This window comes from Dipteris shenzhenensis, chromosome 27, assembly GCF_047967505.1.
Source record: "Dipteris shenzhenensis isolate YYH24624 ecotype China chromosome 27, Dip_SZ_1.0, whole genome shotgun sequence".
Taxonomy (NCBI): Eukaryota; Viridiplantae; Streptophyta; class Polypodiopsida; order Gleicheniales; family Dipteridaceae; genus Dipteris; species Dipteris shenzhenensis.
The window spans coordinates 563,950-591,695 of NC_141622.1; the positions used below are offsets into that span (position 1 = coordinate 563,950).

Below are 27,746 nucleotides of genomic sequence, written 5' to 3' on the forward strand. Positions count from 1 at the left end.
TACTATCTCGTGTGGAACTGAGGGCTTACATCCGATCATCTTGGATCGCATCGTCACCTGTAGCCGATCAAAGCTTCTCCAATCTGTCCTCGGAAGATCGCACTTCCAGAAAGGTGCTGCATACATGACAGTCGGCCACACTAGTGTGTCGAAAAGCGCTGGAAGTGCGCCTGGAAACGCTGTCGCTCTAGTCTAGCCAAAGGACTACGCCCTCGTGTGAGTCGTGCCTGGGCTGCATGTTTCATCGTGAAGATGGGTCTTGTGAAGACTGCTCCCAAATATGTGTATTGTTGCACTATCTCCACTGGTTCACCACGATAGGTGAAAGTGAGTCGGTTAGTCACTGCTCGTGAGGTGTTGAAGATCATATCCTCAGTTTTCTTAAGGTTGACTGTCAAATCTCTCTCTTTGCAAAACACCTGTAAGGCCTCCTGATCTCTTTCTAGTCCTTCCGGTGAAGAGGATATAAGGACTATATCATCAGCATATAACAGTATCTGTATAAGGAGATCCCCTAGTGATGAGCCCTCACCTCCTAATGTAGAGTCCAAAAAGAGTCGGTGAGAGAGGGCAGCCCTGCTTCACCCCAATGGTGCTCTCGACCCACTCCAATAGGCCGCCTGGGGCACGGACCCTACCTCTAATTGACTCATATATCTCATGTAGTCTCCTGATCATGCGGGATCGTGGAACAGTGTTGAAGGCCTTTCTGATGTTTGGACCTCGCCTCCTCACTGATAGCTCTCAGAGTAAAAATTTGGTCTAGAGTAGAGTGCTGCCTCCTGAATCCTGCATGCACTAGTGCTCGCTGCCCCCGTGCCTCTGTATGACTGCTGATCTCTCTCTCTAGTACCGATCCATAGATCTTGGCCAGTGTGTGGACAATCATGAGGGTACGATAGTTCCTGATGTCCATGGGGTCTCCTGCTTTGTGTATCGGTACGATAGTAGTGGTGCCCCACGCTGGTGGGAAGCCGTGGCAAATTGCAAGGTTAAACATATGTGCAAGGATCGGTGCTAGGACCTCCTGCCCATGTGCAAAGTGCTCTGTCCGAAGGCTTTCGTGATTCTGTGCTTTCCAGTTGTGGAGCCGGTGAAGTGCAGCTTGCACATTCTGCGTAGTGAATAGGTGACAAGTAGTGGGCCTAGACATAGTGGACATGTCTGGCGGTGTCTGCCTCGGGACATCATATAAGGAGCATGCATAAGTGTGCCACATGCTTGGATCGGTGATGGGGATGGGTGGCTTTCCCTCCGCGAGGAATCGCCACCCTGTGGTTGGGTCTCCTCCGCGAAATGATCTGATGATCTCATCCATCCTATGTGTGAGGAAGGCTCGTCTCTTGCGGCGTGTCAGTCGCTGAAAGATCCTATGTGCCTCGTGTGGCATCAATTGACCTAGGGCTCGCTCCTGTGTGAGGTGGGCTCGCATTTCTCTACACTCATCATCAAACCAGGGGTTTTGAGGCATCTTCCAATCTCGTACCCGTGAAGATCGTGTCGTAGGAAAGGATTGGTAGCAGCATCCTGTATCACTATGACAAGGGTAGCCGAGGCATGGGCGAAGTCTATATCATCTTCCAATAAGGCCGTAAGCTCTTTGGCTAAGTGACACACACACACTGGATCACGAGCACGGTCAAAGTGGATCTGGGTACGGGTAGCGGTAGGAATTCTCCCTGTGCTTGGTGTAGTAGCAAGAACATCGAAGGCCAGATGTGAGTGGTCAGCTCCAAGTGGGGGGGGGTATGGTGTGGTCATGTATCCGTGAGACAAAAGCCAGTGGGCCCCGTAGGTAGTCCACTGTGCTAGTCCTGCCTCCATGTGGGAAGCATGTGAATCCCTCAGATGATGGCCATCTCTGAAGGCCATTGTAGATGATGAGGTCGTGGACAGCTCCCAGCTCAAGCAGGTGTCGCTCGTATGCTATCACATGCGAAGTATTTGTAGAGAGTCTCTGAATCCCAAGTTCTACTGCATTTAACTCTGGCATCATGTGGGGATCTCTCTCATATGTGAAGTCAAGTAAGCTACTGAACCTCAAATGATGAAAATAGTGGAGGGAACAAAGCTATCCACAAGTCACACATTCCCTTAGAAACAATATGGTATGTCTGCAATCCCAAGGGCAATGTTGAATGGATTCCATATCTTAGAAGCATAACGGGCATGAGGAGGGAGTTAAGGAAAAGAGTGAAATTTATATCTGAGAGACTTCCAAAGACTTTGCCAAAAAGATTTCTGTCAATCTGATGGATCTGCCATTTCTCCGAAGGGGAGGTTCTAGAAGGCTTCCATCCCTTGATACCAAGCTGGAACCTCTTGGCATTGCTAACAGTGTATTGAAAGAATGGGAGGCTCTTTCCATGATTTCCATCATTGCACTCCCAATCTCCGGGGGACCATTGTAAGCACTTATATGGACACCACAAAGCCAAATCCTTGTGGAGCCAAGAGGAATGTTCTCTGGACATGGCCAAATACCAGCCAGAAGCCATGAAACACTAGTCCATGTAACCCACAATGCTGACTTACTCAAAGTGTGCATCCACTAGGATATCCTCATCCATGGACTTGGACAGCCTGCCTCCAGAGTGCACAACAAAGACCAAAGCATCCCGATATGTACTTTGCCGGAGGCCTACGACTTGTATTGGGATTTTAGTTCTCGAAAAGCCCCCCATCTGCTTGACATTAGTGTGCTGTGTGTCTCCTGCATACCCAATCCAAGGGTAAGGCTGCTGCATGCATCAAACTGGGAAACCTTCCGATGTCCTGTGAGGCGACTAACCAATTGAAATCTGCATTTCTCCGGAAGGTTTTTGAAAGCCTTCCACGAACCCACAGAGGAAGATCGGAGCAAATTGCTGCGAAGGAGAGATGCCCATGCTAATTTATGGAGTTTATGGTTTTCAATCTTATGAGTGACTATTGTGAGATTGAAATTGCACTATGTTGTGTTTTTAGAGGATGAGTCTGGGAATGTTCCTGGATTCATCTAGGTATATGCTTCTTCCGTATTAGTGGACATGCAAATTTCACGTTGTGAAGTTTTCGTCCAACTTGCGGCCTGTCAGTATTGCGATAATTCTTTCTATCTTAAATGGTGTGTTGCCCTATCAGCTAGATTTAGATTTAGATGCTCGTTTGGGAGAGACTAAAATGAAATAGTTTAGACTTCACAAGCAGTTGTAGCTTGAATGAAGAGTTTTGGACTACCTTTAGATTAGCCTTCTCCTTTAGTGCTAGCCTTCGTCATGGCTGAGTTTACCCTTCACCTCCAGAGTGCCGACAGGAACTCAGTACAAAGACTTTGTATAAATGGATGCTCAAGTATGTGTGGGTGTGTGGATTTGTATGTGTGAGAGCATACTTTTATACTATGGTCTACACCCACTGTTGGGCGCTGATGACGTCAGTGGGGATGTCATAGTAGCTAGTCCCTGCTATGCGTGATGGAGTTTATGGTTTTCAATCTTATGAGTGACTATTGTGAGATTGAAACTGCACTATGTTGTGTTTTTAGAGGATGAGTTTGGAAATGTTCTCGGATTCATCTAGGTATATGCCCATGCTAATTTGGTAGCCCAAGAACCTAAAGGGACACCCCTTTGAATCCAGGAAAGCAAAATCAGTTCCCCAATCCGGGGTGCCATCCTCACTGATCCAAATGCCTTTGGACTTATTCCAATTAAAATGTGACCCTGTTGCTATGCATAATAAATCCAAGGTTGTCTTGAGGAGGAGGTAAGAGTTTGTGGAGTGGCATAAAAAAAAAAAGCAGTGCCATGTGTAGGCTCACTTTTTAGGAGCTCCATGTCCTGCGTCTAGGCCAAATAATATCTGCATGAGATCTCAAGAAGATGCTCATGCATTTAGCCACGAATAAATATAGAAAAGGACTAGAGGGCATAGTTGCCAGGGAATGCTACTCCCTAGATATGGAACGTTGGAACGACATTTTGTTTAGAAAGGGTTATGGAACGTATATGGAACTCCTACATCTATGGAATGGCTATGGAACAGCTGTGAAACGTTCCCTATGCTGTTCGCCAATCTGGTTGTCACATCCATGGTCCATGATGGAGATGATCAAAGAGATGGAGATCATGCAGATAATGGGGATGATGAAGAGGAACACGAAGGCAACGACCACAATGCTGCATATTTAGATTGATCATTGATGTGGACAGTGCTGAGTGGAATCCATCAGTCATGCCACTGTGCCTCATGCATGTAGCAGCTAGCTCCTTTTCTAGGAGGTCTCCTTTTTTTGTATATAGATTCCAAGACTCAAGTTGATCTAAGATGCCTTGAGCCTTGTCTTTTATGGACTTTCCTTTAGTGCTAGTTGGCAAGCTACAATCTATGATAACAAGAAGGACAAAAAATATGCTTCTCCAGTGAGGAGGTAAACCCATTGGATCCATAGCCATGCAAAGAACTCATGATATGAGATTTCACGTTGTTTGGACTTTATGGATCTTGTTCCAATTAAAAGCTATGCACCTGACACCGATGATGTACAATCTCGATACAAAGGTGTTTTATCCAAAGAATTCTAACACAAGGTTAAAGGATCCTAAAACTCTTCTTTTGGATTGACCCTATTTAAAGGTAGACCTTTTGGATGTATCTTTTGCAAGCTTTGGATTCATTTTGCATTGGCATGTACAAAGCATGTTTGAGTGTCATGGAGAAGGTTAGGGGGGATGGGCTGAAGTTTGAGGCTTATTGCCTTGGACAATATTAGGTAAGTGTAATAGGGCTAGATAGATGTGGATAATGTGGATGACTCGATTTCTTTAAAGAAGTGGTGTAAAGAGTCTTTAGGACTCTCTTGTATAGAGTGTAGAGAAGAGTTGATGAATGGTTTTTTTGGCATCCCCGTAATACAGAAGTTTTTCCATGAGCCTCGTGTGTGTATTAGTTTCCTCTTCTTGAATCTATACTGTCCACTTTCACATGTGGTTTCTTACTTTCCCTTAGCTTCCTTTGGATCTTGTCAAGTGGGGGATTGAATTTTCAAGGATCTCATTGGCCTTCTGTCATCAATTGGTGATGACCTCAGTCAATCCTTTGTCATCTTCAACAACCACAAAGACCTTCCTAGACTAGTTATAGCAGCTTTAGAAAGATCTGGAATAAGAGAGCTCTACCACCTTGTTTGCATGCATCTTTCAGTCTCACACGTCCGGGAGGCAAGCTAGGGACTGGAGGCTTTCTGCCCTTCCTTCAAACCTCTCCTGACCCTTTTCAAGGTTATAGATTGAAGTGTTTTTGTGGCACATGAATTTACACATAAAATAAAAATTATCAGTGTTTGAATCATGTTCATATCACAAAAGTTATGAATTTTTTAGTAAATAGTATGCATCAAGATGAATGTCGATTGTACACAATCTTTGGCCATTCTCCTAAAGTTTGCTTGAAGAAGAAGAAAACGCACAAGAAGACCTGAATTTCTCATTAGCAATAGGCCCCTGCCATCCCTAGATTCTGGAGAGCTCCAAAAGCTCTTGCTGCCCCTCGACAAAATGGGTCTTGGTTAGAAATGGTCATCACTCACATCTAGTTCATGCAGATCACGAGGTTCCCCCTCTAGATCCTGACCCCCCTTTAGTGCACAAAGCAGCCCCTCTCTCCATTAGATCACGAGTTTCCCTTCTGGATCACAGCCCCCCTTCATGCTCGGAACAGCACCTCTCTCCACCCTCAGCAGGTTCTTCCTCTTGGTGAAGGACCTTGGGTCTTTCTAGCACAATAATAGCCTCTCAATCTTTTTTTGGAGGCAAGGGTTTCACATACTCCTTTACCTTGGCTGGTTCAGAGTAATACCTTTTCACCTTAAGCTGATTGTGGAGATTTGGCACAGTTTTTGCCTTCATGTACAGCTGATATCGCCCCTCCAGGTTAATATTGATAGAGAGTCAACTTCCATTGGTTTGGGATTCATGTCCCTTGTGGAGTTTCCTCCCCTGGCTGCTTCCTTCTTCTACTCAAAAACCACCCTCGCACGGAGGAGTTGCTTCTGCCACAAGGTCGGGGAAGCAATTCCATGCTTCATTTTCCCATCGATGAGCATTGTTAGATGGAACATATAGCGCATTGGCCGTGTCCCTCATCACCGCTACGGGCAGCTGATTTGTAATCAGCTTCACTCAGGTGGTACCGGGGGCTCTATCGACATTCCTTTCATCCCAAGAACTCAAGTTGGATGACAAAGACTGCACAAACTTCGGTAGACTGCTATCGAAACACACTTTCTGGTCCCCTACCATTTTCCCTTGATTTCAGCGGACTCTTCTTTAGATTGGTGGTGTAAGGCTGGCTTCTCACCCTTTGTGCCCCCAATACCAAAGAGAGGCATGTCTTGTTTTGGAAGGAACTACTATCCTGGACACCCATTGCAGACTTTTGGATTTTTGGACGTGCTTTCCATATGGTGAAGCTACCCTCTAATAAAAACAGGAAAAAAAAGAAAGAATCCTTTCACTCTCTTGAGCGAGCTGGCTGGTATGCTTTCTTGTTTCAGTTCGGTGGCAAAGACTCTTGGATATATGATGCTTTTCATGCTTTGCCTTCCTCACTCCTGTTCACTTGGTCAAATAGGAGACATTAAATGCCCATTCATGCATAGATTGAAAGATTTTATGTTAATGATTGTGCAATAGATAGATGAGAAGAAAGAAAGATGTATTTACGTCTTTGGGAGGCCTTGCAGGCTTATGAGACAAAGTACAATCAAAGAGTAACTCATACAAGCCACTGTGGGCTGAGGCAAAGGGCTTGCTAGAGCCCTTGCTGAGTGCTATACTAATAAGCTCAAAAACTCAAAACTCAAAACTAGTACTCAAAGTACACAACCAATTGCCATGGTGGATCGCCTGGTGGGATGAGAAGATCTCTCGTATCTTTAGTTGTCGAGTCATATCTCAGTATGGTAGGGGGCGTGCCCTCTGTGACCTCTATACCCGGTGAGCCATATGAAGAGTAACACCTCCGCTCGGACGGTCCCCTTTGAGGAGAGCTGAGATAGGCTAGACCTCCATTGTGTGTGTGAGTGGTTTCTGTGTCTCTGGCTTTGCTGCTCCACATCATCTCTTTCCACTTATCCACTCTGCCCTCATGTTGTCCTCCTTATCCACTATGTCTTGGGGATGACTAGAAATCAGTGACATGTTGATGTACTCAATCTATCTCTACTACTCGTGGCACTGTCACCTCTTGTGTCTGATTTGTCTCAGTACGGTCTCTCAGTGTTGTCGCATCTCAATCAAATAGAGGCCAACACAGGCCTAGTGATGAAAGTGGATCAGTCGAAAGCCCAAAACTAAACCCCACCTGAAAGAGACAATGGTATTATCCACAAATCTCATACTAGACTGGGAAGTGCATAGGAAATGCTCCTCAGGTCTCCACCACCTCCTCCAGTGTGCATAACCTGCAAATTTGCTGATCTCTAGGTGTGCATGTAGCTCTCCTTATCTTGATCCTCAGCTGATGCGACAAGACCTGCATCTACCCAATGGCTATCCTCAGTGCATGTGAGACTCGCCTGTCGTCCAGCTACTAGAGTCTGATAATCACTCCATCCTCGAATACTCTCAAAAAGTGGTCAAGATAGAACTGGACCTTGGTGGGATCCAACTGTATGATACGATTGATCTAAACTCATAGAAGCAAGGTGGATGGGGCATCAAAGCTGTACTGGAATGGGGGGATTCGTCGGTCCATCTTAATACAGTGACTGGGAAACCATCTGGATATGCATGTGTACTAGGCCATGCTAACCCCTCTCTCACCTAATCGTCTAGATGACTCTAATGCCAACCTCGGTAGTCTCCAACTAGGCAAAGCCCAAACCTCTGTGAAGATATGTCACTGTATGGAAGATGGCATCAATATGAAGTAGCATCATGACGAACTCTACTTGTACTAACTGGCGAGGAACGGAGGCTTTACTCCGAATCAATTTGGACCCCCTAATCACTTGTAGCTTCTCAAATCTTCATAAATCTGTCACTCGAGAGATCACTCCACCAGAAGGGTACTGCATAGATGGTTATTAGCCTCACTCATGTACCCAAAAGCCATCCCTTTGTTGAGGGGTCCTACAAGTGTGCCTAAATCACTATCGCTCCAGCCAGGCTAGAGCTCTCTATCCTGGTGTAAGCCGTGCCCTGACCGCAGGAATCATCGTGAAAATTGGACCCGTGAAGACTTCCTCGAGATAAGTGTATGACTTTACAATCTCCACCGCCTCTCCTCAGCAAGTGAAGCTGTTGAGGTATTAAAAGTCATAACCTTGGTCTTGCCCAAGTTGACTTGACAGTCTCTCTCCGTGCAAAATACCTCTAGGGCCTCTAGATGTCTTTGTAGGCCCGCTAGTGAAGAGGATAAGAGGACTATGTCATCTACATACAATATTATTTGTATCATCAAATCAGCAAGCAGCGATCCCTCACCTCCTAGACAATCAATGAAGGTCGTGATCTCATCAATGTAGAGCCAAAAGATTGTCGGTAAGAGGGGGCATCCTTGCTTCACTCCGATCCTGCACTCAGTCTAATCTAATAGGCCTGGAGTGGCATGTACTCTCCCTCTATGTAAACGCATCAACCCCCAAATCATGTCTTCAAGGGATTCGCATCTCCTGAAGTCGCCTAATCATGCGGGATTGAGGGACCGCGTCAAAGGTCTTCTGAATGCCTATGAAGCAAGCTTGGACTTTCTGGGATCTCAATCTCACCTCCTTGATGTTAACCCCTAGAGTATATGGTCACCCATACCCTATCACTTGTGGTGCATCCTAGAATGTCTCACTATCCCGAACTCAGCGAGGTCTATCTCTCGTACTTTGAGGGGATCTTATCCAAAGTCAAGTAAACCCACATGTTTGCTCCCCCTATGCTCATCTAAGAGGACCATCTCCCCTTGCCTAGAGAACTCTATGATTACATCATATATCATCTCGTATGGGCTGTGATCCTCAGTGGTGACCTCATGTTCAAAAGATGATGTAACCAAGGGAAAATAGCATACTGCAATGAAAATATTCTCCTTCCACATCACATAAATATGTGGTCTCAGATGTGATCTAAAAAGAACTAACATGCCTCCTGTGGGTATCCCTCTCTCTGCTCTCAGCTTGTTTGTATCTGGTTTCTTACAGTCTCATAGACCCATCAGTCTTCCAAAGACTATAATAAACTTTCTTTCTTTCTGTCTTTTTCTCTCCCCTTGACCCATCGGTCTTCTGAAGATTGTAATAAACTTTCTTTCTTTCTTTCTTTCTCTCTCCCCTTCTCCTTTCTTCCCCCCCTCATTCTCTCTACCTTATGCTCTTCTATATCCCTTATCATAAGCCAGCCATACAGAAAGAAAGAAAGAAAGATATATTAACGTCCACGGGAGACCTCGCAGGTTTGTGGGACAAAGTGCACAGAAAAGCGAACTCATACAAGCCTCAGTGGGCTGAAGCAAAGGGTACGCTCGGACCCTTGCTGAGTACCAATATATGCTAACAGAATCAATCAATCTATCTAGGCGCTGGGACGACACCAAAGCCTGGTACAATGATGGCTCTCTGGTGGGCTGCAAAAATATCTCGTATCTGCGTCTGTTGAGCTGTTTCCCGCTGTGGTGGGGGCGCGGTCTCCTCGCTCTCTGGACTCTCTGGGCTATGTCTAGAGTGACCTCGTGTCTCTGTCTGTCTCCCTTGAGGAAAGCTGTGATAGGTCGGACCTCAATAGAGTGTACTCTGGGGGCTCTTGGTCGCACATGTGGCCTCTGCATCCCTCTCTCGGCGGTACTGTGCCGGCTGCTCATCCAGACTGCTCTCATATCGAAAAGATCCTCTTTCTCCACTCCACTATGTCCGGGAGCTCACTCAAATGTACAGAAGTCTATGATGTGCCACTGTGCCCGGTCACCCTCTATGTCCTGTCGTGGTTTGACCATCCCTTGTTGCTCTCTGATCTGTCGTAGAAGCGCCTCCCTGTGTTGCCGCATCTCCATCAGATAAAGCCCGATACAGACCTGGTCATGGAAATGGATCAGTCGTGACAAAGTACCGAAGCCATAGGTAGAGATAGTGGTAGCGTCCCCGAATCTCGTAGTAGGCTAGGTTTCCCTGTTGAGGGGTTTGTTTCCGCTACTAGGTCGGATAAGGTGTTCCACTCTACATCCTCCCATCGATGAGGATTGTTAGCTGGAACATACAGGGCCTAGGTGGCGTCCCACATCGCCGCCGCAGACAGCTGATCCGGGATCAGCTTCATCCAGGTGTTACTAGGGGTTCCATTGATATCTTATTTATTCAGGAGCACAAACTGGATTCTAGAGATTGTGCCAAGTCAGGCAAGTTGCTTTTTGGCCATACATTTTGGTCGCCTACCTTGGGCACTAGGGGGGGCACTTCTATTTCAGTTTTGCAGTCAGTTCTCCCCTTAGTTGTTGGACACGGAGTCATTATTTCCTCTAGGGCTCAGTGGATTATTCTCTCAATTGGAGGGCGTAAGGTTGGTTTCCTTAACCTGTATGCCTCCAACATTAGAGGGGAACATGTCATTATGTGGAAGGATTTGCTCTCCTGTGCCCCCATTGCGGATTCATGGGTGATTGGAGGTGTCTTTAACATGGTTGAGTTACCGTCAAACAAAAAAGAATATAGAGAAGGAGGACTTCACTCTTTGGAGAGAGCAGCTTGGGATGCCTTCCTTTTTCACTACTGTGGCAGAGATACTTGGTTGGACGATGCCTTTCTTATTCAGCCAGTCCCTCCTATTCTCTTGGTCGAAGAGGAGGCAGCAGATGCCTATTCATGCACGCATTGACAAATTGTATGTAGATGATTGGGCATTAGACAGAGGTGGATCGGTATGCATTGCTGCTGGGGTTTCCACTTCATACCACTTTTTAGTTGTGCTGGCTATCTCAGAGCCTCACTTGAGAGGCCAGTGTGCCAGCATCAGGATTCCAGATGCCTTGTACATAGAGGAGGACCTTACAGAGGTAGCCCTGTAGATATGGGTTTCTCATGTCCAGGGTGGGCAGCCATATCCATCACATGTAGCTACTGCCCTTTTTGGTATTAGCGACTTCTACCACTCAGTTGCTTGTACCAAGAGACGAGATATTCTCAGACGTGAGATTGGTGTTCGCCAACAGTTGGCAGCTTTGCAGAAGGAAGAGCAGAAACGGCCTTCAGATGCTTAGATTCAGGAACGCCTTGGTGCAGCAAGGGCTCATCAGCAGATATTGCTTGATCAGAGAGCAGAGTATGCCTTTCATGCACGGGAGTCCTTCTAGATTCAGATGGGTGGCAGAGTCAATAAACACTTTTTCTCCACTCTTGACCCTAGACATAGTAGAGAGAGTGTATCCAAGCTTATTGACTCACATGGGGTTTTACAGACAGATCCAGATGATGGCATGCGCATAGCTTCAGATTTTGGTGCCACCCTTCTTACTGTAGATCCTGACACACAGGATAGAGAGGATGCTAGACAGGTTAGTTGGCAGAGCATACCTTTGTTGGTAAAAATGGATATGCATGTTTTGCTTGATGCACCTTTCACCAACAGAGAGTTCAGGACTGCACTTTCAGGCCTTCACAAGGGCAAGTGCGCAGGTTCGGATGGCCTCACCTCTTCTTTTTTCATTGCATTTTGGGATATGATTGGAGACTACATTACTTCAGCCCTGCAGGGCATTTGGGACTCTGGCGAGATGCCTGGATCACTCACAGAGGGTCTCATCCACCTTATCCCGAAAGGAGGTTGCAGAAATTTAGTGTCCCAATGGAGGCCTATCACACTTCTGGGGACATGTTACAAGATTTTGGCCAAGACAATCAGCCTCCGATTGCAGCCCCTTCTCCCGGATCTTATTCATGACACTCAGATGGGATTTGTGCATGGCAGAAGCATTTTTTATAACATTTTCTCTTTTTGGGAAGCTTCAGAGTGGGCCATGTAGAGTGGCCAGAATCTAGCCATTTTACTCTTGGATTTTGAGAAAGCTTATGACAGAGTAGATTGGGGTTTTTTAGAGGGCACCCTTCTATGTTTTGGCTTTACTAATGCTTGGATCAGAGGTGTTTCCTCTTTGTACAGATCAGCCATGGGGTAAGGGGTGAGAGATTTTAGATTTCCAGATCAGTCCGTACTGGATGCCCCCTTGCTCCTTTTCTTTTTTTGTTCGTGGCTGAAGCTATGAGTATCTATGTTAGATGTCAAGCTAACATTGAGACTTTCCATCAGAAGGGAAGAGGAGCTACTTGACAGTGAGTTGGCAGATGACACAGTAGTTTACTTGGATGCCACACCAGAGACGCTCACTTCTTTCAGGACATCATTGGATTTATTTTGCTTGGTGGCGGGGGCGTAGATAAATTGGCATAAATCCAATGGCTTTTGGATCAGTGATGAGGACACTCAAGTTTGGGGGCTTGACATAGGATTCACTTGGGTTTAGAGGGGTGTGCCAGTCAGGTATTTGGGCTGCCAGGTCGGCTTGGATATTTCTTCCACACAGCAATTTGCTCCCGTGTTGGAGAGCATCAGGAGGAAGCTCCTTTTTTGGAGCTCAACCAAGCTGGATCTTGCCTCTGGTGGTCAACTAGGCTCTCTTGGCCACGGCTTGGTTTGTTTGTTCATGCTGGTGCCGTTTTAGGGACTGCATCACTCAGCTCAGGAGACCGATCAGAAATTTTCTTTGGAGTGGGCTTGATGGCACAGCAGATGTGTTAGCCAGGGTGGCTTGGGAGATCCTCATCCTCCCTACACGGTAAGGGAGTCTCAATATTATTGATCCAAATTTACAGTGTAGAGCTTTACTCTGCAAGATGGTGGTGCGGGGACTTATGCTAGGGCAAGAGCCATGGAAGGCCTTTTTTATTAGCAGCATAGAGACGTGCATACCTTCTTCAGGAGGAGACTGGATGAGCAGTATTAGGTGGATTTTCACCACAGTACACCTCAAATCACTTTCGTCCCCTCTCATGATTGCCACACTGAAAGCATGGGCGAGTTTCAGGAGCACTCTTTGGAGGATTTCTCCTTCCTCTCGTGAAGAGATTGATAGGCAACCGATCATGTGGAATGACAGTATATTGGATGATCATGGCAGATCACTCTACATGCAGTGGTCTAGGTGGGAGAGGGGACCCGCCTCATTATTGGGGTCATTGAAAGCTTTCCGCAGGCTTCCAGAGGAGACCAAATCTCAGTTGACAGGACATCTCAGAGGGAGTGTAGGGAGGATCTTGCATATTGAGGCAGCCCTTCCAGCGGATTGGATAGACACAGATGATATGCCACTCACTTGCTCCACTTGGGCAGGTACTTTTACGAGAGGCGGTGTTCCTCTTTAGCTTTTGGCCTTTCGAGATGCACATGAGGATGCTTTGGTTTTTAGTGTGCATGATGGTGGTAGATTGCTCAGGTCCACAGAGGACATCTTGCTTGAGTCTACTTTTCAGCCTATCAAGGTTGTAGGTCTTTTGGTGTAGGGATCAGATTCAGAGTGGTTCCTCGACCCAAAGCCCCGGCTTCTCTCTACCGGATCATGGAGGCTTTGGGTCTACGGGAGAGTTCCCATTAGGTATTTGCAGTGGGACCTTGGAGAGTGGGAGTGGATTGATGGAGGGCATCGAGAGAAGAGCATCCCCTTGTTTCGTTACATTGAAGATCATATAACCTTAATTTATCCAAGGTCGACCTTCAAATCATGTGACTCACAAAAGGACTACAATGCGTCTAGATGCCTGTGCAAGCCTTCTGCAAAGGAGGATAAAAGTACCACATCATCTGCATACAGCAAGATCTTTATCAAAGCACCAGCAAGGAACAACCAGCCCCTCCTAAATTCTACATAAACATCTCGAGCTCGTCTATGTAAAGGCCAAACAAGGTGGGTGAAAGCAATGGTGCTCATGATCTCATTTGCCCTCTAGCCCTTGTCCGAGCTTTGCCTAAGACTCTCATAAAGTGCCATGACAACCCCAATGATCTCCTAGTCATATCCCAACTCCTGCAGTCGTCTAATGAGGCGGGCCCTCGGTACCATATCAAAGACTTTGTGGAAATCCACAAAGCAGCAATAAACCCTCTGCTTCTGAGCTCTGGCCTCCTCGATGATGCATCTAATTATGAGCATATGGTTAATGGTCCATGGTCCTGTGATCATGCCAGAACCCAGGCTACCCCTTTGCTCTAAGCCCTTGCATCTCTATGAAATGGCTAACCTCAGTGTCAAGTAATGATGCATAGATCTTGGACATGACACCAATAATGATGGTCCTAGAGTTCTCTGGAACCCTGCCTTGTGAATGGGTGCAATGGTATTAAGGGTCCAGGTAGGTGAAGGCCAAGGCAAACAGCTTCATTAAAGAGCTTCGCTAAGATCTGGGCTAGGATATTAATCCCATATGCAATATACAGTTCATAAACCCTCATGATCTTTCGCTCAGCTGTTATGAAGATTCATTACAGCGTCCTTAACGCCACTATGGTTGCCAAGGAACCCCGTTCCCTAGCTAGGGAAGGAGGACCGCGGTTAAGGAATTTCAGCCAGAAGTCTTTGGGGTTGTTACTAAACAGGAGGTTTAGAAGCTCCTTGTTCCAGCATATAACAACCTACTTCTTCTGGCAGACCAATCGACAGTACTCACATCTCGTCTCTAGTTTGTTTGGAAGGTTCTGTTTGGATTTGAATATGAATTCGCGGCGTCATCATCATACCAACTATTGCAGGGAGGGTCCCAAGAGGTGGTGGACGCATGGGGCGAGTAGTGTAGGGGAAGGCGTGAAGTGCAACCTCATGCAATGAGCGAGTGACCAAAGCCACGCGATCCTCTAAAAGAGGTATTAAATCTATGTATGTGAGCAGTGCATAAAGTCGAGCAGAGTAAGCAGGTGAAAGACTGCGGTCAAAGTGCATGCTGTGATAAGTGGTATGAACGATTGGTGGTGTATGTAGCACTGCTAGACAAGGAGTGGAGATGCGGAAGAAGAGGTATGTGTGGTCTGCTTCCATAGTACGGGGTGGTGCAATAGTGAAGTCAGTGATACCAGAAGCAAAGGTAGGTGATCCCATGATGTAATCAACTACACTGGAGCCCCCCCATGTGGAAAAAAGGTGAAACCACTTGAGGAGGGCCATCGGCTGAGACCATCATAGATAATGAGATCATGCAACCTACCCAAATCCAACAGTGCATGCCCATAAGATGGCCCGCCTGTTAGTTGAGATCCGTGACATACCTGCATCATCTAGAGACTGCTCTCAATTGGGGTTTCTCTTCACTCGTGAGGATCTCTCAATTGTGTGCTTTACAACCCCCAAGGTGGTAGCCACAAAAGTGGTCACATCATCCATTGGTGTAGCGGTGAGAGGGATACCACGAACTCTGATGTTGAGGGCCTTACAGGCCCTTTGCTGCTGCTGCTTCATGAGAGTGGTTGGGACAGTTGCCTTTGTAGGTTCTCATTGGCCACATCCACCCATCCGGATGTCTCCTCAATTACAGACTGCATGCTAACAATGTGTCCCTCCACGACTCGTGTACTCCTTGGTATGCAATGTAGCGACCTCCTTCCGGAGCTAGGAAATGTCCTATCTAAGCCCTTGGATGAGCCCAACCTTCTCATGTATAACACAAACCTGATCCTGAGAGAAGCGGACTTGCTCCTGTGCGAAGCGCGTCAACTCCACCTCATGTACTTGTATATTTTGTACCTCCATGAGGAGAGACTCCCAGACATCTAGTAGGTCAGCTCGTGGGAGCTAGGGGGCCCGTATACTATGTACCTCTATGAGGAGAGACTCCCATGCATCTAGTGGTTCAACTCGTGGAAACTCGGGCCCTCTAGGTATTTGAAACTGAAAGGGCTGTGGTACAAACGTAGGGGGTGAGGCTGAATAATTAGTGGTGATTGAGTAAATGACTGAGTAAGCTAGGTGAGGTATGAAGGGGGCTGAGGAAGTGGCGAGGTGATAACCAGCCAGAGGTGGAACATGTGGCTGCCTAGGACAGAGAATAAATATTTTTCTCGTCTGTGTAGATCGTCCGATAGGATGAATAGGGCTGAAATAGAAGAGTTGGAAAAGGAGATTGAAGATCTATAGTTTCTATAGACTAAGTAGCTCTCCATCGCAAAATCATCTATAGCCATGGTCTACCTAGTTCAATGAAACCAGTGGGTGAGAGAATCGTTTTAATACTGACTAGTTTGTTAAGAATATGTTTCAGCTTATTGAGCAGGTTACTATAAAGACATTCCAGCAGCTTGGTAATCAAAAGAGAGTTCTGAGTATGACGAGACATTGAAGAGGCGCTGCAGTGGTACTTATGCATTTTGAATATTCAGCATCAAGAGGAACCAGAACTTGAAGATGAGATTTAAGAGATCGTGTACTACTAGGAGAAGACTATTTGCAGATTATGAAGAGGAGATGCAAATGTAGAAGTAAAAGAGAAGCGTACGCACGAGAAAGAGACAAGAGAGGATCCAAAAGAGGACTTCTGCCCATTTAAGCAGGAGGGAGTGTCATGACAAGAGAAATCACTAATCCGTGATTAGTAGACATTAAAACATTATTATATATTATACGCCAATGGTGTAACATGTATTTGTATTTATGATGGACACCGACCGATTTGTTATTGGTGGAATCATCTGAGTAGATAGGACTAGTCGAGCTGGAGCCATTGCTTCAGACGGCATCGAATTTGAACATGTGACACTTATTCTATTAATAAAATGTGCACACACGTGTCTAGGTCCTAGGGGCAATAGGAAGGGAAGGGTGCATTAAGGTGCATTGAATGGTAGATGCATGGGTCATAGGCTAAGGATAGGTGTAAATGGGAAGATGGAACTTGAGTGATCTCAAGGGACATTAATGAAAGGGTATCGCCCTTTCTTACGTAGCATTCTTCATTCACCTTGCATTCATCTGCCATCTCTCACACACTCTGCATGTAGGTCGAAATAGAAACAAGTACTCTCACGAGGGCGCTCTTTCCCATTGGAGGGCCAATCGGCATTCAAATTTTGCATGCATTGCACACATTTGCATTCTCAAGAAGGCTGGTTCTTCACAAAGCTGGCCTACATATTGTGAATAAGATCGGGCAAAAGGCAAGCTGATTGCCTTTGGCAAGACCTTATTCACCATGCCGAAGGGGGTGATGGGCCTCCATTGGGAAACCCAATTTCTGCACCCTAAGAGGAATGAGACTCTCTAAAAGTAAATCGGGCATAGTACCAGAATCCCAAAATGCTTCGCAAAGCTGAGGTGATATGGTAACTAATCATGTCCCAAAAGTAATGAAAAAAGAGGGGGCTAAGCACATTTGGCCTAGCACATTTGCCCTTGTGAAAAGGCAAAAAAACCAGTTCGGAATTCCAAATTGGTGAAAGGTGCATCAAGTCCTCATATCTAGCTTCACCAATCTAGGAAAAAGCTGCCAACCCTGCACATGGAACTTCTGCAATACGAGTGCCCAAATCCACAATAAGATGGGAGGCATAAAAGTTTGTAGCAATGCATAAGATAGTATCCGGATGTGACTGTTACCCACGGCAGAGTCAATCAACTGAGAAACACACCCTCTACCCTATAATGAAGGGGGGAAAAGGGCTATACTTTAGTGGCCCTTTAGCCAGCGTTAGTGGGATACATGGAGGGACTATAAACGTCCCCATCCACCATTCCTTGTTATACTTTTGATGTGACATTGAATCCTATCTACTCTTCCTCCTCCTCCCTCCTATTTGCAGCCTATTCCCCCCCCAAAAAATATATATCTCTCTCTCTCAGCCTCGCCAGCCCCTCAGCCCCCCTCGCCAGCCTACGCCTACCTCTCTGCCTCTCCTACCCGGCTGCAACCCTGCCTCTACTCCTCTCCCACCTGGCTGCAGCCCCTGCCTCCGCTTGCTTGCTGGCAGCTCCTTGCACGAGGTGCCTTCCTTGCAACACCACCCACCCTAGCTGCAGTTCCGCTAGCTGCAGCCCCCGCTCAACTGCTCCTACTCTCCGCCTTCTGCTGCTCCCTCCGCCTGCAGCGGCTCACCTCTCTAGCCTCCCCTCTAGCCTACCCGCCTACCCTCTACAGCCCCTTCGACTCACCCATCTAGCCCTCGTGGCTCACCCCTCTACAGCCCCCTCGACTCACCCCTCTACCCGCCTAACCCACCCTTCCTTTTCTTCCTTTTGATCCCCTTTCGCTCCTCCTACTGAGCTGAGTTGAACCTCTTCAAGGGGGGGCTGCTCTACAGGATCTTTAATATGGTCTGCTCCCTAATTTAGAGCCCCCCCTACAAACATGCCTCTTATCAATATTAATCCAACAGGGCAAAGGAGAAAAGGAGAAGGACAATGAAAAGGAGAGGCACAAAAAAGATGACAAGAAGCAGTTAAAACTCGAGGACGTAAGCAAGCGCTTCAACGCAGTGGGCTTGGAGTGGATAGTATAGGTGCAGATAAGAAATCCACCTCAGCAGCATCTACTTCAGCTACATCCTCGACATGGGGTTCTATATCCATTTCCTCTCCTGCTAGCCCAGATTTGTTAGCAGATTCATCACACATGCCATCATCGACGGCGACACACATAGGCCCACATCACTCCTCGACATGATCGTGACCCGAAGCCTGTGACCCGACAGCTCAAACAGAGGGTCGACACACAAATCACACTTGGGGACATCCCCTCCTTGTTTAGAGTTGCATTGCCCGACCGACGGGGGTCACAGCAGCCCTGGTCAAATGCAGAGCTACGACCAGGAGACGTGCAAGGACTGCACTTTTGAGTGGCCGACAACACTCTATTGCCGACTTCATGCCTCCACTGCCTCATCCATCCTGATATTCTGCTGCTACTGATGATGATGATGATGATGTTGATGATGATGATGAAATTGATATATAGTCGACTATCGACATGACTATGTTGTACTTAGGACTTAGTATTGCCATTCTGCATTTTTGCATTTTGCATTGGTATGGATGCTCATTTAGTAGCTCTACTACCACAGCTTGTTGTATCAAGATTTTCACAATCTCATAGACCCATCAGTCTTCCAAAGACTTTATACTCTACAAAGAATATGCCTACTCTCTATTTAGTTCACACATCCATACACCATTGTTGGCTGAATGGATAGCATTTAATCTTGGTTCTATGTTCACCGTAGAGTCTTGGGATGAGGAGGTAGAAGCCTTACCCTCCTGCTTAGATGCTTTGCCTTTCCCTTTTACAGAATTCGTTTTGGCAATTTTGGCTAGTAGAGTAGGATATTTATGCCATGGATGCCCTGGCTTATGTTTCTTACATCCGAAACATTTACCCTCCTTAATTAGCTTTTTCTTCTCATTGTCAGTCATGGAAGGAAAGGGTATCCATCCAAGACGTGATTGGCTGTTAACATTTTGTACAATAGCTTTCTCTTTTCCTTTGTTGAAAGGTCCCGGTCGTGGATTGTCATAGCTCTGATACCAAATGTGAAGAACCAGCCTTCTCGAGAATGCAAATGTGTGCAATGCATGCAAAATTTGAATGCCGATTGGCCCTCCAATGGGGAAGAGCGCCCTTGTGAGAGTACTTGTTTCTATTTCGACCTACATGCAAGGTGTGTGAGAGATGGCGGATTAATGCAAGGTGAACGAAGTGCTACGTGAGATTCACAATGAAAGGGTGATACCCTTTAATTAATGTCCCTTGAGATCACTCAAGTTCCATCTTCCCATTTACACCTACCCTTAGCCTATGACCCATGCATCTACCATTCAATGCACCTTAATGCACCCTTCCCTTCCTATTGCCCTTAGGACCTAGACACATGTGTGGACATTTTATTAATAGAATAAGTGTTACATGTCCAAATTCGATGCCGTCTAAAGCAGTGGCTCTAGCTCAACTAGTCCTATCTACTCAGATGATTGCACTACCATAACAAATCGGTCGGTGCCCATCATAAATACAACTACATGTTACACCATTGGCGTATAATATATAATAATGTTTTAATGTCTACTAATCACGGATTAGTGATTTCTCTTGTCATGACAGGCTTTGTGTATGAAGCATTGTTTATAATATTTTCTCTGTTTGGGAAGTAGCTGTGTGGGCTATGCATAGCAATAGGTTTGGCCATTCTATAAATGTGCATCAATTGAACCTTTGAATGGATGCTTTTCCTTTTTGATTACATAAGAAGGACTATTGCACTATAATGTGGATGGAATTAGTGAGGACAAGAGCTTTGGCATCTATATCTGGTTGCTCATCTATATGCTCTAAGAGAGTGAAGAAATAGCTACCATATTCGTGATCAAGGCATACTGCTAGTATGTGGATGAGAAAGCTCTTCGTGTGTTTTGGATGGGTTGAGGAATTGTTTGATCTAAGGATAGGTGGGAATGGTCTCTTGGCTTGAGGGGGGTTGTAGTGCGAGATCGGAAACCCTGTCCAGTGAAGGTTGGGGAGTTTATAACATAGTCCACTACAATGTGGCCATGCTTATATGGGTAGCATGTATATCTAGATCTAGAATACATCATTATTACTTTGGGGGCAGGCTATCTAGCTTCAGGGGATGAGCATATCCTCTGGATGTTTTTTTTGAGCCTGTTAGAGTTTTGGGTTACGTGTAGCACTGCTGCTAGAATTCGGGGTGGGTATCTAGGCCAAATCGGGATCACATTCCCTTGGGTTCATGGAGGATTTGGCTTTATGGAGTTGTCTCCATAAAGTATCTGCATTGGGAAGTGGGAGTGGGTTGATGTAGGGAACCATGAGAAGAGCCTCCTTTTCTTCTGCTATAAGTTTTGCAATGCCAGGAGGTTTCAATTTTGTTTTAGTGGATGGAAGCCCACTAGAGCTCCTATGATACACCTTTGTACCAAATTTGGTCTCCAGAAGTTATCGCAATCATTCTCTACCACGTGTCGGGCTGTTATAGAGCCAAAAATTTAAAAATTCCAGAATTGCAAGTTTCTTACATTATTCTGAGCGCAATGACCTCTTGAATCAAAGCCCTAAGGTATTGCACTGAAATTTTTGGTCTGGACCTCCCTAAAAGCTGACGCTGGCACAATTCCAGAATTTCCTACGATCTACTAGAGTGATGCTTTGAATTTCACCTTGTGAAGTTTTCGTCCAAGTTGCGGCCCGCTGGTATTGTGATAATTATTTCTATCTTAAATGGTGCATTGCGCTATCAGCTAGATTTAGATTTAGATGCTCGTTGGGGAGAGACTAAAATGAAAACGTTTATAGACTTCACAAGCAGTTGTAGCTTGAATGAAGAGATTTTGGACTACCTTTTGATTAGCCTTCTCCTTTAGTGCTAGCCTTCGTCATGGCTGAGTCTGCCCTTCGCCTCTGGAGTGCCGACAGAAACTTAATACGAAGACTTTGTATAAATGGATGCTCAAGTATGTGTGGGTGTGTGGATTTGTATGTGTGAGAGCATATTTTTATACTATGGTCCACACCCACTGTTGGGCGCTGATGATGTCAGTGGGGATGTCATAGTAGCTAGTCCCTGCTATGCATGATGGAGTTTATGGTTTTCAACCTTGTGAGTGACTATCATGAGATTGAAACTGCACTATGTTGTGTTTTTAGAGGATGAGTTTTGTTACTGGATTCATCTAGGTATATGCTTCTGCCATATTAGTGGACATGCAAATTTCACCTTGTGAAGTTTTCGTCCACGTTGCGGCCTGCTGGTATTGTGATGATTATGGTGCATTGCCCTATCAGCTAGATTTAGATTTAGATGCTCGTTGGGGAGAGACTAAAATGAAAACGTTTATAGACTTCACAAGCAGTTGTAGCTTGAATGAAGAGATTTTGGACTACCTTTTGATTAGCCTTCTCCTTTAGTGCTAGTCTTCGTCATGGCTGAGTCTGTCCTTCACCTCCGGAGTGCCGACAGAAACTCAGTACGAAGACTTTGTATAAATGGATGCTCAAGTATGTGTGGGTGTGTGGATTTGTATGTGTGAGAGCATATTTTTATACTATGGTCTACACCCACTGTTGGGCGCTGATGACATCAGTGGGGATGTCATAGTAGCTAGTCCCTGCTATGCATGATGGAGTTTATGGTTTTCAACCTTGTGAGTGACTATCATGAGATTGAAACTGCACTATGTTGTGTTTTTAGAGGATGAGTTTGGGAATGTTCCTGGATTCATCTAGGTATATCTGAATTTCATTCCATTGTGATGGTATGTCACATAAACCTGATTACCCAGGTTTATGTGACATAGGTAAATTTCCAAAAATACGGCAATCTGTGATTTGCTGCTCCAAATGCTGTTTTGTCTGCATATATGGAGGCACCCCAGCAGTAGCAATCACTGTTCCAAGTTTGAAGCTCATCCGTGGTCATTTGCCCTAATTTCTACCTTGAAATTGGTTCCAGCTGGTGCATTTTTCGCTATCTGCAGTTTTGGTTGCACTGGAATTTGGGCTTGTCAGTTCTAGCTGCTATTCTGCTCTGCAGCATTTGTCAAGGTTTGAACCCTAATTCAGACAGCTGTGCTCTGTAATTGCCACATGGACAGCGAATCTGCTGTTCCTGGCAGATATATACACTGATCAGACTGAGGTTTGTTATCAAACAGTGTCTCTCGCCCCCAAGCAGTCTTCTAAACAGTGAATCTACTGTTCAGACAGTTTTCTAAGCAGTGTGTTCCTTGCTTCTCATAATGCCGACAAGGAAGGCTGCAAATCAGATAGCTCTACATGACCTATGTTGAGGAAATTGAGGATTCCATAAGGAGAGCATGGCAATTCAGGGATTGGGAACTGCAGCTGGTAAACAAAGTTAGGCTTCTCTTCATAGGGAAGAGCCTGATCTAGTTCTTGCAGAGACTAATCATCAAGATCAGGCCCAAGTTTGTCAGGAGCAATTAATTCATAACTGTTTGGGGCCAATGCTTCAAGTGTCTAAGGACTTAGACTAACGAAATCAGGTTAAATAATCAGAGGATGGACCAGAGATTGCAGAATCTATCTTCAATTATGAATAGGGGGTTTGAACAACTTAAGAGCAGCCAAATCCAGGAGGGAAATATCCCTATTTATTCGTGGGATGATGAAAAGGGCAAAATGCTCAAGTTCGCTCATGGTCTTCACCCTAGCCTAGCCTTTGATGTTTTTGCCCAGACGCCCAGCTCTTTGAAGGAGGCCATGCAGCTTGCTGAACATTATGAGCCTAAGTATAATTGGAAGGAAAAGGGCATTGGTATTGGGCATTTTGGCAACAAGCCCATGAGTAAGGCTAGTATTTCCTTGGACCAAAAATCAGTGGTATCCTCTTCAGTTCCCTCTATCCCTAGATTCCCCACTATGTATGGCAGTAGCATGGGGCATCCTAAAGTCTACAAGGATGATGATCAAGGCTAAATCAGGAGCAAAACTTAGCATGATACTTGAGATTGAAGGGAGAACCCAGATTCCAGAAGCAGAATCTGAATTTCATGATTGTGTGAATGATGGCCAAGATGATGATGTGGTCAACCATGAATCCAAAGAGGATCCCTCCTTCCCATACGACCCATTAACCTTGAACTGGCAGGTCAAAACCAGTAAATAAACCAACCTATAGGCTTTCAAGATCTGAAAGGGAGAGGTAGCCAAGCAAGTCCAGGAGCTTTTGGACGGGGATTTCATCACACACAGTCAGTCTCCTTTTGTTTCCCCTATTCTCTTTGTTAAGAAGAAGGATGGCTCATATAGGATGTGCATTGATTATAGGGACTTGAATAAAATGACGTGAAGAACAGGTTTCCTATCCCTAGAATGGATGATTTACTAGATGAGCTGAGAGGAGCAGAGTGCTTTACAAAGATTGATCTAAGGTCAGGCTAACACCAAATAAGGATGAAGGAGGAGGATGAGACGAAAATTGCCTTCAAAACTAAACGTGGTTTATATCAGTTCAAAGTGACGGCATTTGGCCCCATTAATGCTCCAACAATTCTCCAAGCACTCATGAATAAGATCCTACAGACCTATCTCTATAGATCTGTCCTAGTCTTCTTTGATGATATACTCATCTACAACAAGTCTAAAGAGGAGCACCTAATGCATGTAAAGCAAGTCCTTGAAGTTTTGAGAAACCACCAACTCTTTGCCAAGGCAAGCAAGTGCACATTCATGGCCAATGAAGTGGAGCACCTTGGTCATATAGTCAGCAATAAGGGTCATAAGTATGGACCCCAATAAGGCCAAGTGTCTAAGAGAATGGCCACATCCTCAGAATCCCTCTCAGTTAAGGGGATTTCTTGGATTAGCATCCTTCTATAGAAGGTTCACTAAACACTGCAAAAATAGCAGCATCCCTTACTGACCAGCTCAAGCAGGAGGCCTTTTTCTGGACAGCTACTGCAGAGAAAAGTTTCTGGGAACTGAAGGATGCTTTGACCTCAGCTCCCATCCTTGTGTCTCCAGACTTCTCTCAACTATTCACCATTGAAGATGATGCTAGGGGTAGGGGTCAAAGAGCTGACCTACCGCATTAGTGACCAGGAAATGCTAGCCATATTGCATGTTATCAGGGAAAGGCATCGCTACATATATGAGAGTCATTTTTAAGGTAAGGTGATCATAGGACTCTCACATATTTCTCATCTCAGTCCAACTTATCTCCCAAATAGAAAAGGTGGCTTTCCATTCTACAAAATTATGATTGTGACATTGAATACAAGATGGGGAAGGAGAATGTGGTGGCTGATTCAACTCTCTAGGATGTGGGCATGCACTCTATCCTCTGTTACAGAAGTTTACAAGGATTGGATCCATGGAATGCAAGAGGAATACCTTTCAGACCCAGTAGCTGCAACTCTTTATGACCTGTAGGATGCCAACTACCTTGACCACCCACATTACAAGCTTAATAATGGGCTGATTTGGTTCCATGACAGGATTTACCTCACTGAAAACTTAGTGTAGAGGCTGCTGGTGCTTCAGGAGCTGCATTCATCCCCAATAGCTGGCCACACAGGGTTATTCAAAACCTTTGAGAGTATGAAATAGAGTTTTATTGGAAGGGGCTTTGGAAAGATGTGTACAATTATGTACAGTGGTGTAAGCCCTGCCAGAGAGATTTAAATCTCAACCCAGCTGGTCTGCTCCAGCCTTTGCCTATTCTTGAAGGTAAATGGACAAATATCTCCATGGACTTTATCATGGGTCTACCTATGCCTAGAGGTTGTAACAGTATTTTTGTTGTGGTTGATAGGCTCACAAAGGCTGCACATTTCATTCCTACCAAAACTCAGTATTCAGCCTCCATGATTACTTGGAGAATGTTTTCAAGTAACATGGGTTGCTAGAGGAGATTGTGAGTGACCGTGATGCCAAATTCATGGGGCATTGTTGGTAAGAGTTGTTAATTCTATGGGCAAACTTGTAACCCCTAGCACTGCTGATCATCCTCAAACTGATGGCCAAACAGAAAGGGTAAAGAGGTGGCTAGAAGAATACCTCAGACATTTCTGCTTTGACAATCAAACAAATGGGACAAATGGGTTCATCTGGCTGAATTCTGCTATAGTAGTACCAAGCATACCTCCAAGTGCATGAGTCCATTTGAAGCTATTATGGCTGTAAAGTCCATGTGCCTTCCAGAGTTGTTGATAGTGCAATGGACAACTAACAAGCTAGGGATGATCTAGACCTACTAAGGCCGGAGCTCGTATGAAACAGTATGCAGGCCGGCATAAAAGAGAACTCTGCTTTGAGGAGGGGATTATGTGTTTCTCAAGATCCACAAGACCGATATGCTTCTTTGAAGGGAAACACTAATGCTAAGCTTGCACCTAGATATTATGGCCCATACAAGTGCTACGGAGGGTAGGTGAAGTGGCTTACCAACTGGAGCTGCCTCCATCTTGCAGAATTCATGATGTATTCCATGTATCACTCTTGAAGAAGTACTTAATTTTTCTGAACAAGCACTTGAGAGCTACCTACCATGGATAAGAGGGGCAGATTCAGTACATTCCCCAGAGGATCATTTGCTTGGGACCATGTACTCAGGAACTAATCCTATGTGGAATACTACATCAGGTGGAGGGGACTTCCGGATTATGTATCCTCTCGGCAGCCCTCATCTATAGTGCAACAGTATCCATATCTACTAAATTGACACAGGATTTGGGGAGCCTTTGAGCAGCATTTGCTAACATGGATATGATTCCATACCATCTACTCTTGTCATGGTTTGCCTTTTCTGTTACAGTGAATCTTCAGAATCTGAGGACAAATTATTTTGGGTGGGGAGAACTGTAACAAAAGGGGCACTTTAGTAGCTTTTTAACTAGCTTTATACTTTGTACTTTGTACCTTAGGCTTTTAATTGATGCCACATGGCAGTTTGGGATACAATCCCATAACTAAATTTGTAAATCAGCCGGCCCCCCCCCACCCCCCTCCCCGAAGTGCTTCTTTGAAGGGAAACTCTAATACTAAGCTTGCACATAGATATTATGGCCCATACAAAGTGCTAAGGAGGGTAGGTGAAATGGCTTACCAACTGGAACTGCCTCCATCTTGCAGAATTCCTGATGTATTCCATGGATCACTCTTGAAGTACTTGGATCTTTCTGAACAAGCACTTGAGGAGCTACCTACCATGGATAAGAGGGGCAGTTTCAGTACAATTCCCCAGAGGATCATTGGCTTGGGACCATGTAGTTCACATTGGCAGGCCAAAAGTTCAATGTCATTTATGTCAGGAACTCAAAAAATGGTGCTGCCTACTCTTCATGGAAAGAAGTTTCTCTTCTCCGTGGCAGACAAGCATGCTCCCCGCCTTTGCTATCAATGGAGAGTGGACAAGAGATGAGAGAGTAGAGAAGCAAGAGACTATAGACTATAATTATATCCTGTATGAACCTTTGAGAATGGAAATACAAGAGTTATTCTATATAGCCTAAGCTTGAAACTATGAAACTATAATTGACCAATTTACATAACTTTACCATTTTATTAGTGTATGAAAAAATTATGTTACGATCCGTACCACTATGAAGCAAGAGGCAATGCTTCATTTTAGCAATCTTACTAGGTAGACCTATCTAGCAAAGTTAGAAGCTTGCAAGGGAGGTCTACACATCCATGTGCTTGTTTTTTGCTTTTCTTCTAATTAAGCAGTCCTCTCTATTTTGTGTGAGGGAAAGTCGAACCTTTGATATCATTTTTTTGGCTTTTGTTCAAGAATGTCTATAGGATTGGTTGGAGGAATCAACATCCATTCTTGAATTCTATCAGGAACGAGTCTCTTCTGCTTTGCATGCCATATTTTGTCTAAGGCTCAAATGGGAAGCTTGTTGATACTGGATTTGAGATATCGGAATTTAGCTTTTGCTTGTATTATGCCTACTCTGTGATTCATGAGGTAATATCTTGTGACTTAGTAAAGGTGCTTTGTGTTTTCTACAGATAATAATGGAAATACCAGTGGAGCTCATGATATCTGTGAGCAAGTATCATCCATGGATTTTTTATCCAAATTTTGTTCCATTTGGACATCCTATGTTTGAAATCATCAATAGCACAGATCCAGAGGTAAGGTGCATTTAATTGTGGGCGGTTTCCTATTTTTAAAACAATGTTATGCTAAGGTGCAATTGATCACTTAGATGTTTGGGATATGAATAAGCATCTTATCAGTTATGCACATTTTGCTAGTTTCTAGTCAAAAAATAGCAAT

General features: G+C 45.1%; 1 protein-coding gene across 5 annotated transcripts in view; it reads left to right on the forward strand.

The window, feature by feature from the left end:
- Positions 1–27,746, forward strand: part of PTAC14 (plastid transcriptionally active 14) — a 216,263-nt gene that overhangs the window by 43,409 nt on the left and 145,108 nt on the right. For all 5 annotated transcript variants that reach the window (XM_087399046.1, XM_087399049.1, XM_087399047.1 and 2 more), the window contains exon 4: positions 27,476–27,601. In XM_087399046.1, coding sequence (XP_087255172.1) covers positions 27,476–27,601 — 126 coding nt within the window. The remainder of the gene's footprint in view (positions 1–27,475; positions 27,602–27,746) is intronic.